The sequence below is a fragment of the Neophocaena asiaeorientalis genome, unplaced genomic scaffold, assembly GCF_003031525.2.
Source record: "Neophocaena asiaeorientalis asiaeorientalis breed wild unplaced genomic scaffold, Neophocaena_asiaeorientalis_V1.1 scaffold102, whole genome shotgun sequence".
Taxonomy (NCBI): Eukaryota; Metazoa; Chordata; class Mammalia; order Artiodactyla; family Phocoenidae; genus Neophocaena; species Neophocaena asiaeorientalis.
The window spans coordinates 2,396,961-2,416,184 of NW_020175078.1; the positions used below are offsets into that span (position 1 = coordinate 2,396,961).

At 39.2% G+C, this 19,224-nt stretch overlaps 1 protein-coding gene across 1 annotated transcript in view; it reads right to left on the minus strand.

Annotated features, from left to right (window-relative positions):
- The window catches only part of THSD7B (thrombospondin type 1 domain containing 7B), a 1,119,563-nt gene that overhangs the window by 247,962 nt on the left and 852,377 nt on the right, over nucleotides 1-19,224 (minus strand). The window contains exon 16 of the mRNA XM_024764108.1: nucleotides 9,469-9,663. Within this exon, the coding sequence (XP_024619876.1) occupies nucleotides 9,469-9,663 (195 nt within the window). The remainder of the gene's footprint in view (nucleotides 1-9,468; nucleotides 9,664-19,224) is intronic.

The window sequence follows — 19,224 nt, forward strand, 5'->3', positions numbered from 1 at the left end:
ATTCCACAAAAACACAAAACTACAATATTTAATAGGTATTAGTTACCCAGTTTTTTTTTTTTTTTTTTTTTTTGCGGTACGTGGGTCTCTCACTGTTGTGGCCTCTCCCGTTGCGGAGCACTGGCTCCGGACGCGCAGGCTCAGCGGCCATGGCTCACAGACCCAGCCGCTCCGCGGCATGTGGGATCTTCCCGGACCGGGGCACGAACCCGTGTCCCCTGCATCGGCAGGTGGATTCTCAACCACTGCGCCACCAGGGAAGCCCTACCCAGTTATTTTGAATATATAGATACATATGAATAACCTAGATAGATTATACTATTTGAAGGATTATTTACAGCATTGTGTAAACAACTGCTTTAATTATCGCTAAATCTGAAACCTGTGATTATCTAGTTTGCATACAACAAACACCCAGATATTAAATTAAGGTTTCTGGTTAAAAAAATGGAAAAAGAAAAATAAACACCGTAGATGGTCCCCTATACAATGAAGATGCGTGTACTTGTGTCTGTACGCTCTTCTGTGTGTGTCTGTGTTAGAGAATCATACTGCTTTAGCCTAAGCCCATCCCTTTTTCCTATCATTCATGTTAGGGAAAACCCAAAACACAAGCATTAGTATCACAATAAAAATAAAGCTTGAGAACTGCAGATTTTTCACTACTTGTTTTTCTACCAATGATGCTGCAAACAAAAGAAGAGTGAAGAGTATTTTGCTCTCCAACTATGTCTACAAAGATTAAGCCATTGAAGTTGCTGACTGACAGTGATCTCAGTGTTTCACACAGAGGAAATTAAAGACGATAACAGGATGCTCTGTTGCTTGGACAGACAGACCCTTAGATAGTTAGATGCATTTCAGGAAGAATTTAAATAAACCCCACTTCTTGTATCTTCCCATACACAGAAAAGCATTATGACCATTACCTTGAGATTGCTGTTCTTTGTGACTAGCTCTAAGTTTCTACCGAGATGTATGCTGACTGCATGTATTCCCTAACAGCAACAAAATCACATATAAACTAGCCTTCCCTCCCTACCTCTCTGGAGCACTTCCTCAGAGCTATCTGAGAGGCTGTCTCCTGTGCTAGAGTCCTCAGTAAGACCCTGGATAAACCTTAACTCACAACTCTCATGTTGTGCATTTTTCTTTCAGTTGAATGTTTTGGTGACCACAAAGGGACCAAGAGCTGACTTCTCTCCTTTGCCTGAACTCTACAAGTATCTGGAGCCTTGGGCCCAACATGGGCCCCTTGTGCTGGTCCACTTCCTTGGGGAGTCCAGACAACTGGGTATGTCTCTCCTGGGTCTTGGATCTCACATCTTGATTGATGATTCTGAGTTTTATTTGGTGGTTGTTAAACTCCTTGCCACGAGGGGTAGGTTTTCCCTGAACTTAGGTTCAAGAAGAGGTAGCTGGGTTACCAAGTCGAAAGACACTGGGAAAAGTTTGCTCAGTTGAAAGATACTGAGTGGGTTACCCCCGTTGAGAGACAGCGGGAGGTTGCTCAGTTGAAAGACACCAAGTGGTGTGGACTAGGTGATTAGGTAGGGGGCTAGCCTGGTGTCTTTCTTGAATACCTTAACAGAGTTTGTCTGAATAAAAGTCAAGATACCATGTGAGAGCTTTCAGCTCCAAAATTAGGGACACAGCTCCTCCCCACCAGTTGCAGTTTTCTCAGTCAACTGGGAGATTTATGGGAGTGGCAGAGGCAAGCCCTCACACCATTCAGTGTGAGTAACCCACTCATTAAAGAAATTTGCTCTCAGGACGCACACATAACATTGGCCAACCAGTCCTCCAGTCTCCATGGAGATTTTATACAGCCAGGGGGAGAAACTGAGACCTGTGAAAGCCCTGAGATGACTCTAGGGTGCCACCCAGAGGAGTGACATCAGCCCACCAGTCTTCAATAGTAATTTTATCCTGACAAACCAACACTAAAACGGGAAACAAAGCCTTCAGATCAGAAGAAAGCGGTACCAGATAAACCCGGCAGGGTATGAGCCAGAGGTTTATGTCTATAAGGAGCTTACACATGCAAGTAGTTAATTGGGAAATGGAGGAAATGTCATTTTGAAAAAGGTCAAGATGGGACTCTCTTGACATTCCAAAACTGGCTTTTACATACGCAGTCAGAGGAAGCTGGCTTTATAAAACATCTTTTCAAAATTCTGACCCAAAGGGAACAGAAGTCCTTCTAGGAGGAGCTTACAATTATCTCCCTGAGGCTTTGAGATGTAAATGTTTTACCAGGTCCTCTCAGGAAACTCTTATCTAGACCATCTTCAATTCCTGAGACTGAGGAAGAAAAAAAGATAAACAGGCTTTTTAAAAAACTCAAGTGAGTAAGCTTAACTTATTCCAACTGTTATTATAAACTAGTGAATCAGGTAGGAAGAAGCCTTTTAAAACAAAAGTGAGGTAATTTATTCCAACTGTTATTATAAACTAGCAAGTTTTATATTGTAATACCTGATTCATGACTTAAGTTTTAAAATGAGGCTATGCGATCTCTGGTTGTGCCTATTTACGTCTGTGTGTACATTATAGATATATGTTTCTACCTTTGGTGATGGTATTATCAAAATTAAACTGTAAAAAAGAACTATTTAATTGGCTTAAAGAAAATTAAATGCTTGTATACATTCTCAGAAATACAATACAAATTAACCCAAACGGTTTTTTTAAGATCACGATTGCCAACTGAAAAAAAAAAAGCACAACCCGAGAGTTGTGAGTGAAGTTTTCTTTGGGGCAAAATGAGGACTATTGCTCGGGAGACAGCATTTCACACAGCTCTGAGAAACTGCTCCAAAGAGGTAATGGGGAAGGGCAGTATATTTATGATTTTGGTGAAGGTGGCTACATGCAATCAAGTGCATTTTTTTTGCAGAAGGTTTCTGCTAGTCTCATGAAGGTTACTGCTAGTCACAAGGAGCAGATGTCACCATGAAGGATTTTAGTGCTCTTCTAGATACGAGGAGATACAAGAATTGGGTTCATAAAATCATCTCCTGAAAATATCTAACTATCTGAAGACCTGTTTTTCACAGAGCACACAATGCTTCATTCCTGATCTCCACCCTGAACACCTTTCAGTGGGTGTTGAATGTCAGCAGCTACAGCAGCTCCTGATTTAATCCTTGTAGAGGTAGATGGCAAGTGCCAATGCGAAGTGCCAGTTTGTAGTTGACATGTTCTACGATTAATCTTTACCCAATAAAACAAGTTTGTTGGTTTAACTAAAAGAGTCCTATCTTTAGAATTAAGAACATTATATATACAACTGTTATTGTATCCGTTTACTAAACGTCAAATAAGATGTTATCTCGGGGGACCTTGAAGATGGCGGAAGAGTAAGACGCGGAGATCGCCTTCCTCCAAATTTGTCAGCAAGAAAACTAATGATATTTTCGTAAAGAAATTTAGATCCAAATGGGCTAAGACTTTTTTAGATGAATGCTTTAAGAACAATTATGTCTTATTGTATGTCTACTTACAGTTTCTCCAGATCTTTCAGTAACTTGAAATTTTAGAGTTTTACTAAGGTAAATTAAATGATGGGAATTCATTGAATGTCTAGATCATTTCCAAATAATAGAAAATACTGGGAAATTAATTGCTAAGCAAGTCTAAATTTATCTACTCTTGTCTTATTTTAAAAAAAAACTAAAGATGTTTGGTTTATTGGTCACATGTCTTATACCACAGTGAGGAAAAATTACACTGTGAAAAAATGTGTTTCTAGAGGTAATGGAATATGTTCGTAAGTTTGCCAATCAGGCACGCTCATGTGACAAACAGTTCATAACTGCTGACTTCTTGGTTTTTGCTAGAGATTGGGGTTTTTAAGGGTTGAGAATTCTGATTAATATGTGTAATTAGAACCACTAAAATAAATAAAACATCTTTGTATGCAAGAAAACTTTTAAAAAGGGTAAATGAAAAGGAAATGCATTCTGTTAAGGGAAAACAAAGTAATTTTGTCCTAAAGAGAGGTTAAGAGAAAAAGAAAAAAAGGGCAAGGGAAAGCATAGGACACAATCTGGAAGAAAAAAGGCAAATTACAGGGTTATGAAAAGAAACCCTGAGAAAGAATTTGATGTATGACCAGGGCTGGCAAAGATTAAAATGAACTTAATTGGCTGAAATAATTCTAATATTAAAATAAGCTGGTGCAAAACTAGAATTTGAATTTCTCTGTGTTATGCCCTCTAGCTAATGTTGGCATGTCTCCAGGGGACCATGAAACATCTCAAAGAAAGATATTAAACTAATTAGGTTTATTTGGTATATTAAATTACATGATTAGCATTGTTAGATAAACAATGATAAACCTTAGGTAATATTGTATGAGTAAATGTTATCAATATAAATATTCTAGAATTTCCAGGAAATTCCTAAAATTCAGATGTCCTACTCTAATGTTATCATAGTCCAATTATCTTAAAATGTGTGTAACAGAAACAACCAAATTTCTTTGTTAATTGTAATCATATCTTTAACCATGCCATTTTAAGTCTTTTGTCATGTAGAGATAGTTATTTTACTCTGTTGCTTTTATTAAAATTTTTCATCTTCAAGAAGAGTCACGGAAGGACTTTTTTTTTTTTTTGACAATTACAGGTTTCTGATAGCTTTCAGATTATACTGCTGAACTGCGTATGAAATTAAAGAATTCTAGTGAAAAATCTGATGACTTCATAAAACTGTTAACAGGAGATCAAGATCAACAACACTTAATTGCATATGACTGAATGAACTGATGAATATGGTTATAATTTTTATGACCTTTTGTCTAAAATATTACTGTTTCTCTTTGCTTTCTTGATATAAGGAAATCTTTCCTCTTATGCTATGACTAACACCAATTTGATAAATTATACCTTTGTAAGCAGAATTGAAACATTTATCTTTTTCTCTCTTCCTGATCCCTCTAGAAGTGGAAACTCCTTATTTTCATGGAAATATAGTTATTTGCAAAAGTTCAATAAAAATCTCTTCTCCGTTTGACATGGTACAATGGCAACGCTGGTTATATTAGCATAGCTTTGACTGGAATGCCTTATTTGAGAATATGCATAGAATCGGATATAACAAGTCAGGTTTAAAGAACTAAGATGGACTTTATGGAGCCATAAAGCCCCTTAGAGAAACAGCCTAGTGCCTTATTTGCAGGGTTCCCAGCATCCTTATCAGGTGAATAAGAAAGGACCCTCAAGATATTTTGGGGACCTCGAGAAGGGAGGAATTCACCCAAACCTATACAGGTAAATCTGATGGCAAGTCCTAGGCATAATTTTTGTGGCCTTGAGAAGCCTTAATAAAGTTCAGTCAGGGACTGTTTATGACAAGCTTCAAAAAAAAAAATTTAAAAGAGCCTATATAATCAACTGCTATTCTTTGTACACTTATGTAAATAATCAGGCCGAGTTTATTGAAACCAGACTTACTTTGTAAACAAGTTAGTCTTAGTTTGGCTGTATTTGGTGGAAATGAGGATGACTTTAGAGAAAAGATATGTTTGAGTAATATACGTTTATAGATATCAAGTTCTTGTGCTATTAATTATCTATAAGGTTTTGGTATTTACTGCCTGAAACTCACTTCCTAGATGGCTCCTGTTGCTATGTTACATTATCACAAAAGTTTAAGTCACTTGTTAAAAGAACGTTTTTAGCTTGTTTCTGAAGTTTATCACAGTAATCTATGTTTGGATAAAGATCGGATACCCTATGACTACAACCAGAAGAATATATACTGGAAAAGACATCATTTAAAGGACTCTCTTCAGCTTAGATGGAAAGGCCCTTATCAGGTACTCTTAACTAGCTCATGCATAAAAAGACTAAAGGGAATTGACTCTTAGATTCATATTTCCCGTTTAAAAAGGGCCCTGCACCGGACTGGTACGTAGAGAGGACTGCTAACCTCAAACTCACCTTGACACAATACTCAAACAGAGAAGAAACCGTACCCACAGCAGGAAGAGATGAGGGCGTCGGAAGCAGATAGCTATTCCAAGATGCCAGACCGGACCTTGATTTCTTGGATTTTTACATGTGAACCAAATGTTTTTGTATCATGGGCACAATCTTATGCAAGTTTTTAAAAACCTATCTCATTTTTTGGCTTATGGTCAATTACCTACGTCTAGTACTTCTGGTTCACCCTGGTGGATTTCTCTTCTCCAAGGATGTGATTGGATGGTCCCTTAGAAAATTTATTTTAACCTAAATATGCAATTTCTATCAGAGTTACTCAAGCTCAATCAGAACAATGAGCTAAATTTGATTCAAAAAACATAACCTCCCACTTATCAGGAGGGACTCCTCCTCAGTTATGGAATGGATTTATATGGGTAACACCAGGCAACAGTCGTTAAAGTTTAATGACTCTGTTGGGCTTGTAATAGAACACATTTAATGACTCACATAAAAAAAATCAGATTTGTGCCTTAAACAATCCGCTCCCTAGTCTTGGTGATCTCAAGAACTGGTTTGATGCTGGAAGTTCATGGCATAAATCCTCACTATGACCTTATTAATACTTCTAGCTATAGAACTTGTGTTCCGCTTATAAGGTAGTTGTAGATTTGGTAATGCAAGAATAAACAGCGTCTCCAACAAAAGCAGTAATGACTAAGAGATTTGAAATGTTTGATCGAATTTATAGTTCTATATAGAATTAAAGTGATTATAATAGTGTAACTCTAGATATGGGAAGAAACAATCAGGGAGAATCATTTCCTGGACCGTAACAGACTAGTAAGACAGGTGGTCCAGAGACCTTTATGGTAACCATTAGAAGGGCCCAATTCAGTCATAGCACACTGAGTGGCCTATCAACGAAATCCTATGAAATCCTTGACGTAGGGCCCTAGGACAAATTGGTCATGAAATGGCTCTCAAACTTTGGTTGAATTTACGACCAAAATGGGGGAACTTCCAACAAAAGAAGAGCAAAGAGTATGTCATTCTCCATCCAAGTCTACAAAGATTAACCCACTGCAGTCACTGATTGACCGTACACTCAGTGCTTCTAACAGAGGAAATTAAAGACAATAAAAGGATACTCTGTGCTTTGAACAAACAGACCCTTACATAGTTAGACGCACTTCAGGAAGAATTTTAATAAACTTCACTTCCTGCGTCTTCCCATACACAGAAAGTGCTATGATCATTACCTTGAGATTGCTGTTGTGACTAGCAGTACGTTTCTACGAAGATGTATGCTGACTGCATACGTTTCTTAACAACAACAAAATCACATATAAACTAGCCTTCTCCCCTACCTCTTGGGAGCAGTCCCTCAGAGCCATCAGAGGCTGTCTCCGGGGCAACAGTCCTCAGTAAGCCCCCTGGATAAATCTTAACTCATAACTCTCACGCTGTGCATTTTTCTTCCAGTTGACACTACTATATAATTCATTTGATTGATTTTAACAACTCATGTATTTCATGAAATTAGCCAGTTGTTTAGGTGTCATCTAGATACCGAAACATACAAAGATCAATCAGCTAGGCAAAAGCACAGCAGTTAATAATTTAGAAAAGAAATTCTAAATATTAGTGTAATTCTTAGGATAGAGTTTGCAAGCAAAAATATAACAGTTCTTCAGTATTTACCTTAAAAGTATATGTTAAATAAAAGTCAAATTCATCAAAGTTTTGACAATTGATAACACAAACTGTACTGGTTGCAAAATGAATAAGTATCCTAGGATTTTCAATTATTTCATTCTCAGTTTACAGATACAAAACATCATTAGCAAACCTTCAAGACAAAGAAAAAAACTGGCCATTAATTAAAAACTTTCTTTCCCTCTCAAGGAAATTCTCTCTCATCTCAAAGATATAGACAGAGTTGCTAGGATAATGGCTTCCGAAGGATTATGTAGGAACATGCAAACCAAGTTCCATTAAATCGCCCCTGAACTTGGAATTATTCCTGTCGTATACATTCTATCCCATCATATTGTTAGAGAATAAGAAACTCGTTTTATCTTAGAAACATAAGCAATGTTGCATAAAATTATATATGAACAAATTTTTATAGAATAAGTATATCATTTAATTTGATGTTTCTATTTGAGAGTATACGTTTCACCTGTACTTACAAATGGGCTTCTGATTTGTGCGCAGAAATCCTGTTAAGCACTCTCATGGATTTTGTCAATCCATTAGAGTGAGCTAAATGTAAAACAATCTGGTATGCAATGCTTTCAAACAAAGGTCTTGAAACTGAGAGAATTAGCACTTGAATTGCTCATGAGAAAAAATGGTCATCTGTGCTTAATTCTTCAATGTCAACACCAATTTTATTAACCCAATTATTATTTTGGCATTTTCCTTTGATTCTTCATTCCCTGAATTAAGTTTTCTGCGAATATGAAAAAACATTCAATGAAGAGATGTTCTGCCATATTTACCTAGATAAGAAGTAGGATATATATTACTACATCAATTATTTGTATATTATAGGCAAAAATTGCTCTAAGACCTTGATTAAACTATTCATTGCTTTAATTTCCATTAAATTTCAAGGATGTAAATAGAACCAATAATTAGCATATGCCACAAAAGCAGAATCTATGTATGTAATTCGATTTGATTTTTCTATTTTTGGCTGCACTGGGTCTTCCTTGCTGCACACGGGCTTTCTCTACTGAGGTGAGCAGGGGCTACTACTCTTAGCTGCCGTGTGCAGGCTTCTCATTCTGGTGGCTTCTCTTCTTGCAGAGCACGGGCTCTAGGTGCAGGGGCTTCAGTAGTTGCAGCACGTGGGCTCTAGGGCATGTGAGCTTCAGTAGTTGTGGCGTGTGGCTCTGTAGTTGTGGCTCGTGGGCTCTAGAGCGCAGGCTTAGTAGTTGCGGCACGCAGGCTTAGTTGCTCCGCGGCACGTGGGATCTTCCCAGACCAGGGACTGAACCTGTGTCCCCTGCACTCACTGGCAGGCGGATTCTTAACCACTGCACCACCAGGGAAGTCCCTGTAATTCAATTTTTGCCTTCCACCACTAAAATTTTTAAATATCAAGTTACTTATAAGGTAATGGCAAAAGATAATGACATAGGTGAGATCTGCCTTTGATGTTCTTTACAAATCAGAGACTGCTTTCAAACTTGCTGAGATCCTGGCATGGAAAACATCAGAAACTCTGCCATTAACTACTCCAGGAAGTCGGTGGATATATTGCCATTTATGACTACAAAGATTATAAGCTGTATAGAGAAGAACTTCATAGCTTTGGAATGGTTCACATCTTTCATTTGTTTCACAAGTATTAATTGAGTATCTATTATGTGCCAAGCTTTGGCACTGAGGATGTATAATGGCAGGGAGGGGAGGGGAGGGGAGAGACCTGATACAATTTCCCATCCTTCTGGAACGTATATTCTCCTTGATCAGTTTCAGGAGAGCATCACTTGCCTGAAGCTAAAGAATGAAAAGCACACCCTACCTGTGAGCTGTCGCCGTCTACTTCGAGTTGTTTCACAATTCGTGGAGCAGGGCGTAAACTTGGACCAAGCAGTGAAGGTGCAGTCATCATGACAGGGTACTGTACATTCTTGCACAAGGGGAGGCATGCCATTTGTCTGCTTTAGGCATTCCGTCATTTCTGCCGACTGGTTATTACCAGAGATGCACAAGACAGCTAAAAAAAACATGGATTCTTTTGTTATTATTTTAATTAAATCAAGCTGCTGCTGGTTCTTGGACGAAATTGCAGAATTCCCCAATGTTTGAAAAGTTTGGTTATCACTGTGATTGCAAAAGGTGTTCAACATAGCTAACCTTATTTCTCTCTGGAAATTAAACATTTATTGTTGTCAGCGGAGGTATTTGAGAATTTAATTGGTTTCGTTATTAATCCGAACCCAGCATTGACAGCAACCAAAATAACATTCAGTAATTTTCTGTATGTCCTGCCTGTGAGCATTTGATCTCTAGAGATGATACAAAACTAGAAAAGAGAATCTGTAAAAGAATAATAATAGGAGGTCCACCCACATCTCTACAAATGACCCAGTTTCATTCCTGGATGGACCTAGAGTCTGTCATACAGAGTGAAGTAAGCCAGAAAGAGAAAAACAAATATCCTATATTAATGCATATATGTGGAATCTAGAAAAATGGTACAGATGAACCGATGTGCAGGGCAGGAATAGAGATGCAGACATAGAGAACGGACATGTGGACACAGGAGGGGAAGGGGAGGGTGGAACGAATTGGGAGATTAGGATTGACATATATACACTATCATGCATAAAATAAATAGCTAGCGGGAACATCCTATAAAGCACAGGGAGCTCAGCTCGGTGCTCTGTGACGACCGACCTAGATGGGCGGGATGGTGGGGAGGGGTGGTGGGAGAGAAGTCCTAGAGGGAGGGGATATAGGTATACATATAGCTGATTCACTTCACTGTATAGCAGAAACTAACACAACATTGTAAAGCAATTATACTCCAAAAAAAAAAAAACCAACAACTAGAAAAAAAGTAATAGGAGGACAAAAAAGGCCAAAACCACCAAAAGATCATCTGAACTTTTCCTAGATTTTTGTTTACTTGTTTAAATGGCACTTATGTAAATGGCCCTATTTTTCACTTCAGTCAGTATTTTAAAAGGAATTTCTGCTTTCTACAAGTAAACTTTTTTTCCCTTGCTAACATTTCAGGATCAGTTAAAATTTTTATTTTTTTTAAATACAGGCATAATCTATCCAGATAATCCCCAATACAAATATTCTACCAGTTGCAGATGTTTCTCACATACTTTTGCAGCTGGAATGTCTCCAGTCATACCATGAACTGATAATCTCAAGATAAGACATTTTTGAGATTTTGCTTAATTTTTTGAGTCTTTGGACTAATGCCATTTATTTTATTAAGAATGAATGATATTTTTGTGCATCTTTTATTCACCCTAATTATGGACTCTAAGGATATATCTTTATTTTCTAGACCAGCATGTCTCAACCTTGGCACCACTGACGATTTAGATTGGATAATTTCATCTTGTGGGTACACAAGTGTGTCCTGTACATTGTAAGAGACTTAGCAGCATTCCTGGCCTCAACCCATTAGATGCCAATAGCACACACACCCTCCCAGTTTTGAAAACCAAAAATGACTTCACACATTGCCAAATGTCACCCCCTGTTGAAAACTACACTTCTCAACTGATTCCTAATCACGGATGTCTTTGAGAACATAGAGATCTGATGGCATAACTTCAGACCTACTAAACCAGCATCTCCGGGGAAGAAGTCCAGGAATATTTTTGTCTTTAAGTGTCCCAAGTGGTTCTGATCCAGCCTGTCCACTGACCACCCACTTTTAGCATGATGCCTTTGGACATGGTATTTGTTAATGAATATTTGCTGCGTTCATCATCCTAAAGAAACTATGGTTTAGGATTTTTATTACAGCTCTTTAAAATCTACCAAGTCACAAGGAATAAAGAGACCACAGCCTAGGAACAATGTTTTTAAGAACTCTTTATATACACTTTTTTAACACAGGGTAAGTATACACAGGGGCTTTCAGTTGCCCATTTCTCTTATATTCTGAATTCCTTTCTTTATTCTGAGCACAGCAGAGAACAAGTCAATCTGAACACCATTTATCCAACTATCTATCTATCTATCTATTTACTGGTGAAAGCCAAACCTAGCTAATGTTTTAGGACAAAGGAATCAGCTAAGATGACAATGGATACACGCACAACACTTCCCAGTTTGTACATCTGCTCCACAGCAGGTGGGCTATTCATTAATTTTGAATAGATTTTGTTCTTGTTTTTATCCACATCCTAGGAACAAAATCCACGGCACATCAAACCAACATCACCTGCATTTTCTTTGTTGGGACTATTATAGCCATTAATGATGAATAAAATAAGATACTTTCTTAAGTAGTGTACAAGCAAATGTGACTTGAATTACATGTTTAGATAACTAATTTGGAGTTAATTTAGGGGTTTTTTTATCATGCCAAGTTTTCTTTTCCAAGATGACAATGCACTGAATAATATGAAGAGGAATTTTAAATACTTTCAAAAAGTACTGCTATTTGAAAGTTAAACCTCTATGAATATACAAATGAAGAGTTTTTCCAATGATAATACATTATTTTAAAATATTCACTTTCTAGGACTTCCCTCATGGCACAGTGGTTAAGAATCTGCCTGCCAATGCAGGGGACACGGGTTCGAGCCCTGGTCCGGGAAGACCCCACGTGCCGAGAAGCAACTAAGCCCATGTGCCACAGCTACTGAGCCTGTGCTCTACAGCCCACGAGCCACAACTGCTGAGCCCACGCACTGCATGCAACACTGAAGCCTGTGCACCTAGAGCCTGTGCTCCGCAGCAAGAGAAGCCACCGCAATGAGAAGCCTGCGCCCCACAATGAAGAGTAGCCCCTGCTCGCCGCAGCTAGAGAAAGCCCATGCACAGCAACGAAGACCCAACACAGCCTAAAATAAATAAATTTATAAAATATTCACTTTCTATATTTCATTTCAATAAGTTTAAAATTTGAAAGCTATGATAAACATTCAATGATATTTTTAAGTTCCACAAACTGTCTAAATTAGAATACACTGGATTTATGAATGTCTATATTGAACTCTTTGCACAAGAAACTAAGAAAGAATAGCTTTAGCATATGACAGAATTCACAGACACTGTTGTTAAGTGCCATGAATGCAAAATTCCATCCCCAAACACCTGGGTGTTATGTGAACTGAGATGAGTTATTTAAATTGTTTATGCTTTGGTCTCCTCATCTTTAAAATGAGTATTATAAGAGCACATAAACAAAGGGCTGTGAGAATCCTCAAAGCCGTGTCTCACACCCACCAAGAGCCAAATAGAGGCTATTATTATTATCCTTTATATTTGTTTTAAATCAAGCAGGCTGATAGTTCTAGCAAGCATACATGCACACACTCTCGCTCACCACACCTCATTTCTTCCTTGGCCATCCTCAGATTAAGGTGAAGAGAAAACTGGGTGAATCTTCACCTGATTCTGTACTACACTTACAATCACCATTAGTCAACCGGTATGCTAGATATGCCCTTAACACATTCAATGCATTCACAGAACTACGTAGAATAAATCAGATCCATCACTCCTGCCCAAAGTGACCCAGTAGTCTAATGGAGGCTTCAGAGGATTCTAAGGGCCACAGAATGCATTCAGAGTTGTAGTATGAACTTGACCCACATTAGACTGAAGACCATTGCTCTAGGTTATCACTGATGATCAGCTCAGGGGTGACCGGCAATCGATACGCTACATAGCATGCAATCATCCGTTTAGGCCAGGCATTATGGTTCTCAGATTTCTTCAGGTTCAAGATCCTAATTTACTTTCAAGCGTGAAGAGAACCACTAGAAATAAAAACATGAACAAGTTGAATAAAACAATCTACTTCTTGGGCATGTTCTAGTATAAAAGGAATCATTTAGTAAACATTTATCAGATGACGGGGCATTGAATGATACTAGAGGGTAGGCAAAAAATGAAGAAATAGCGGGCGAGAAGTATGCAGGACTGGAAACCCAACAAAGGAAAGATGACAGATACATACAAAGGAAAATGAAAAGGGAAGACATTTAGAGTAAGTGGGGATAACTAGTAGCTAGAGGTACAACCCAATTCAGAGGCCCCTTCCACTGGGCAACTCATGGGCAAAGGATGTTTTTTTAAATTTTTATCTCGTATTGGAGCATAGTTGATTAACAATGTTGTGTTAGTTTCAAGTGTACAGCAAAGTGATTCAGTTATACATACAGATGTATCTATTCAAAGGATATTTTTAAACTATGTTATTTTTAACCTACAATATAGTTCTGTGGCCAATATTAAGTGTGTATAGACTCCTTAAGTCAAATAATTTCTTTGAGGACTAAATCAGAGGTGGTAAGTAGAGTGTACTTATCAAATTGTGGGCCTTGGTGTTTAACAGAACTAAAGAGACTTCCATTTTTTTTTTTTTTTTACCGTTACCTTGGGCAAATTATGTAAATTCTACTAAAACAATTAACTCATCCATACAACGGGAATGATAACACCTACATCTTATGATAAACTGATGCAGATGAAGTGTTTAGCACAGCACTAAGCACTTGGTACATCTGCCTAGAGAGTTTCTATTATTATGAGGAAGGCTATTGGAAATGAAATTTAAGACATGGCTGCAAAGATTCCACCATCTCTTGCCTTGGCTCAGGAAGAATTTTCCAAATCCTACCAAACCCTCTCGACCCCTAAGAAATGTGACTGGAGCCTCCCTTAAATTATAATATTGAAGTCAGTTGGCTCTTCCAAGGACTGCACGGCCCTCCCAAGGATACTGTGTTATATTTCCAAGTGATGCTCTTGCATTATGCTTAGTGTCTATAAAGACGGGGCTACAGTAAAAGCTACCATGTAAGACCACAACTCCAGGAAGTCAGAAACTGGAATCTAAGGTCTGCTGGGAATTCTTTCCAGAAGCACCAAGATCAAAATCCCTAGTACTTAAAAGAGTCTAATGAGAAAAGCGTGAGTATTTGCACAAAAGAGTGCTGGCCACATTTCCACCTCGCTTACGGAGGTGGTCATATCCAACAGAAACAGGTGCCCCTCTGTGCTAATGCTGAATGCATGAGAATTTTAACATCTAAGTAGTTTAGGCCAGGCATTATGGTTCTCAGATTTCTTCAGGTTCAAGATCCTAATTTACTTTCAAGCGTGAAGAGAACCACTAGAAATAAAAACATGAACAAGTTGAATAAAACAATCTACTTCTTGGGCATGTTCTAGTATAAAAGGAATCATTTAGTAAACATTTATCAGATGACGGGGCATTGAATGATACTAGAGGGTAGGCAAAAAATGAAGAAATAGCGGGCGAGAAGTATGCAGGACTGGAAACCCAACAAAGGAAAGATGACAGATACATACAAAGGAAAATGAAAAGGGAAGACATTTAGAGTAAGTGGGGATAACTAGTAGCTAGAGGTACAACCCAATTCAGAGGCCCCTTCCACTGGGCAACTCATGGGCAAAGGATGTTTTTTTAAATTTTTATCTCGTATTGGAGCATAGTTGATTAACAATGTTGTGTTAGTTTCAAGTGTACAGCAAAGTGATTCAGTTATACATACAGATGTATCTATTCAAAGGATATTTTTAAACTATGTTATTTTTAACCTACAATATAGTTCTGTGGCCAATATTAAGTGTGTATAGACTCCTTAAGTCAAATAATTTCTTTGAGGACTAAATCAGAGGTGGTAAGTAGAGTGTACTTATCAAATTGTGGGCCTTGGTGTTTAACAGAACTAAAGAGACTTCCATTTTTTTTTTTTTTTTACCGTTACCTTGGGCAAATTATGTAAATTCTACTAAAACAATTAACTCATCCATACAACGGGAATGATAACACCTACATCTTATGATAAACTGATGCAGATGAAGTGTTTAGCACAGCACTAAGCACTTGGTACATCTGCCTAGAGAGTTTCTATTATTATGAGGAAGGCTATTGGAAATGAAATTTAAGACATGGCTGCAAAGATTCCACCATCTCTTGCCTTGGCTCAGGAAGAATTTTCCAAATCCTACCAAACCCTCTCGACCCCTAAGAAATGTGACTGGAGCCTCCCTTAAATTATAATATTGAAGTCAGTTGGCTCTTCCAAGGACTGCACGGCCCTCCCAAGGATACTGTGTTATATTTCCAAGTGATGCTCTTGCATTATGCTTAGTGTCTATAAAGACGGGGCTACAGTAAAAGCTACCATGTAAGACCACAACTCCAGGAAGTCAGAAACTGGAATCTAAGGTCTGCTGGGAATTCTTTCCAGAAGCACCAAGATCAAAATCCCTAGTACTTAAAAGAGTCTAATGAGAAAAGCGTGAGTATTTGCACAAAAGAGTGCTGGCCACATTTCCACCTCGCTTACGGAGGTGGTCATATCCAACAGAAACAGGTGCCCCTCTGTGCTAATGCTGAATGCATGAGAATTTTAACATCTAAGTAATACTTAGGGGCATATGTTGTAGCAATGCTTTTCAGACCATGAGGAGCATTCGAGCTTCATTACTGATCACAAGAAGAATAAACGTAAGGCAGGAAAAAATAGCTCATGCCCTGGGATCAGGAATAAACCTTCTTAAGGTCACTTTCTCTACCCCCATGGCAGACTAGACACTAGGCTGCTTGTACACCTGGATCTTTATTACCTATACCTTCTTCCCTAATAGACCTTACTGAAATTGACCCATTTATTCATCCATCCATCCAATCACTTGGTCACAAAATATAAGGAACTATGAATATTTATAAAAGTATTTTCTGTGTGTGTATGCAGATATACATGTACATATAAATAATCTAGCTTTGGGGAGGCTACAGTAGTGGCAGTGACAGGCAGGTAGACAGATAATAGTAGCACAGTAATGTAGTTTCCCTAAAGGCAATAGCCAGTGGGGAAATCCTGGTAAACAAGAGAAAAGTAGGTACTTCAGTCTTGAATGGAAAGGATGTGCTCAGGGCAGGCATGAAAAAAAATAGGCCATTACAGAGAATGGACCTGTCAGGCACCTGCTATTTAGTTGAACTCTGAGTTCTGGGACTTGTGGATCACAGCACATCACTTGCAGGTCACAATCTAGAGAAAAGATGTCTCTTTCGATGTTTTTAAGTATTTAAAATACTGTACTATACTAGGGGGAAAGGTCTTTCCATCAGGCAAGGAAGAGGTATTCACTAGTGACCATTCCTGCCATATATTTCTACCTGGAAGGAATCATTTAAGCAGAGTGGTAATTGGATGCTTAATTATATTTTATTTATTAAACTTGAAATACTGCTGTCTTTACTGGAGGAAAACTGTACTCCCAGGTAAAATTAGCTCAAATAGCTGCAGAACAACCTCACCGTGCATTGTTTGAAATTTAGCTATCTTAAGCTTTGGGCAGAAAGCTCTCAGAGTAGCTGCCGGGAACAGATGGGTATTCTCATTAAGGAATGTTGGAGAAGCAGGTGGCTGGGCTAAGCTATTGAGACAAGAGCTCTCAGACAAGAACAGTCCCCTGGTAAGTGGATATGGTCGGGTGACCTGGAACCCTCCAAATATCTGTGATGCCTGAGGTCACATTTTCCTATTCATAGTGTCTAGCAATGTACATAACACATAGAATTGAGCTCAGCTTGATCTTTCTCTTAATCACCACAGCGCCTGAGCCTTGGGAGAAAAAAATCACCAAAAAGGAGAAAAAGGTTACTAATTGCTTTCCACTGTTATCTAATTATTTTCAATTCTAGCGACATGAAAAGGAATGGCTTCGCAGGAAATGTAAAAATTATCAGAGAATTTAGCTAAAGAAATAAAGCAAGGACCTGTATGAATTCTCAGTGTGTCTCGTAGTTAACGTTTTGAAGACGCTGGCTGTCAATGTGGGACGGTTAGGTGGCCTTCTTAGGCTTTAATGGTGACTGAAATCAGCAGATTATGAACTACTACTAAATGGCTCGTCTTTCTGTCCCCTATCACCTCTAAACTCTGACAGTGAGACATGGATAAGTCTGTCTTCTTTTCAGTTATGGTACGCAGAGGGCAGGGGCTGCTGGCCTTATAACAGGAGATGATAAAGTTCTACCTGGAAAGACTAAGTAAGCAATGGAACCTGCTACTTCAGGTCTATTCACGTTCATCGTCTTCACCAAGGACACCCACGTTACTTCCCCAAAGTTGCTCCTGACCAGAGTTCAACTCTAACAGTTGACAAGGAAGAGTAGGAAGAATTTGTTTCAAAAGGTCATGATTTTCAGGAAATGAGGGTGACGTGCTAGAAAAATAGAAGAGCTGTGAGCTTGCTGTCCTGCAGTCACGAACAGCTTCAATCAGGTACAGAACCCAGTTTACATGCACATCAAGGAGAGGAGAGGAGGGGAGGGGGCGGGCAGCCACTGCTCAGCTAACACGACATTCGAACAACGTGTTCTATAGGGCAGACCCTGCACTGGTGGCCTGGGATACACAGATGAAAGAAACGTGGAAATGAAAGTTCACCATGCCCAGGGTCCTGCAAGAGCATGGCTCTGGGGCCTCAGGCACTGCACAGTCAGGAGCCTTCCTGGATGGAGGGGACGCACGAAGGATAAGTAGGAGGCACCTAGTGAAGACAGGAGCCTGGCACACCTTATGCCTGTGCAGGCGAACAAGCAACATAACAGGCCAGCTTCCTGCCCTTGCTATGCACGTTCTAAGACCCTTGACCTCTCCTTTGCTAAGGCTCGCAACATTTGTAATGACATGTTCCATGTCTGTGTAGCAAGGTCCCTAATTTAATGAAGCAATGCCAGGTTGCCCCTAACACATGTGGGGACCAGCATTGGAATAGAAGAGGAGGTCACAAACCACAAGACTAAAGAGTTAGAAGTTATCTTTGAAATTTACAAACCTGTAATAGATCAGTTCCATTCTCCTACTTAACATGTATGTCTTCATGACTTGGAACATGAGGGTTCAATAAAAAGCCTGGAATGGCTTGGAGTTTCAGGCTGGAATGTGGCAGCACACGGACTGTGGGCCCAGCCCTGGGTGTCTGGCCAGCCCTCTTCTCCTTTCACTCCCAGCTGGATTCTACCCCCAGAGGGACCGTCTTACACTTGGAGTGGGCACTGCAGTCAATCCCCCAAAGCTCAATTCACAAATCAGCCACCCCTGTCCACCCATCAGATCTTGGCTGTAGAGTCAGACTCAAGAGAAGAGGCCCCATAAGTTCTTGAAGCTGGTTCAGGGCCATTAGGGCAGGGAATTCCAAGGTCCTGACAGCTGAGCAGGGTTTAGATAAGGGGATGGATGGGGAAGCATGGGCTCCAGTGAGGCTCCTTGCCTGTGGGAAAGAACAGGCTAGAAGAAGGTCAGAGAAGGGCCCTCTAAGGCACGGAGGCCAGGGCAGGCCCGCTCTTGCCGAGTCTAAGGACAGAAATGCACTCCACTCCAATGATTTCATTATAGACTGATGCAATCTTTCTTAAGAACTCCCTTCCTAGCAGGTAATCAGGAAAGGTACAAATGCCAATTAAAGCTCTCTCAGCTTTGGCCATTTTAATTAGCCTCCTTCCTATTTGAAATAATTATTTTCAGGTAAATGTGCAGTTTTTCTTCCAGCCATTTCCCTTTCCCCCCTCCAGGATGGTATCTGGGTG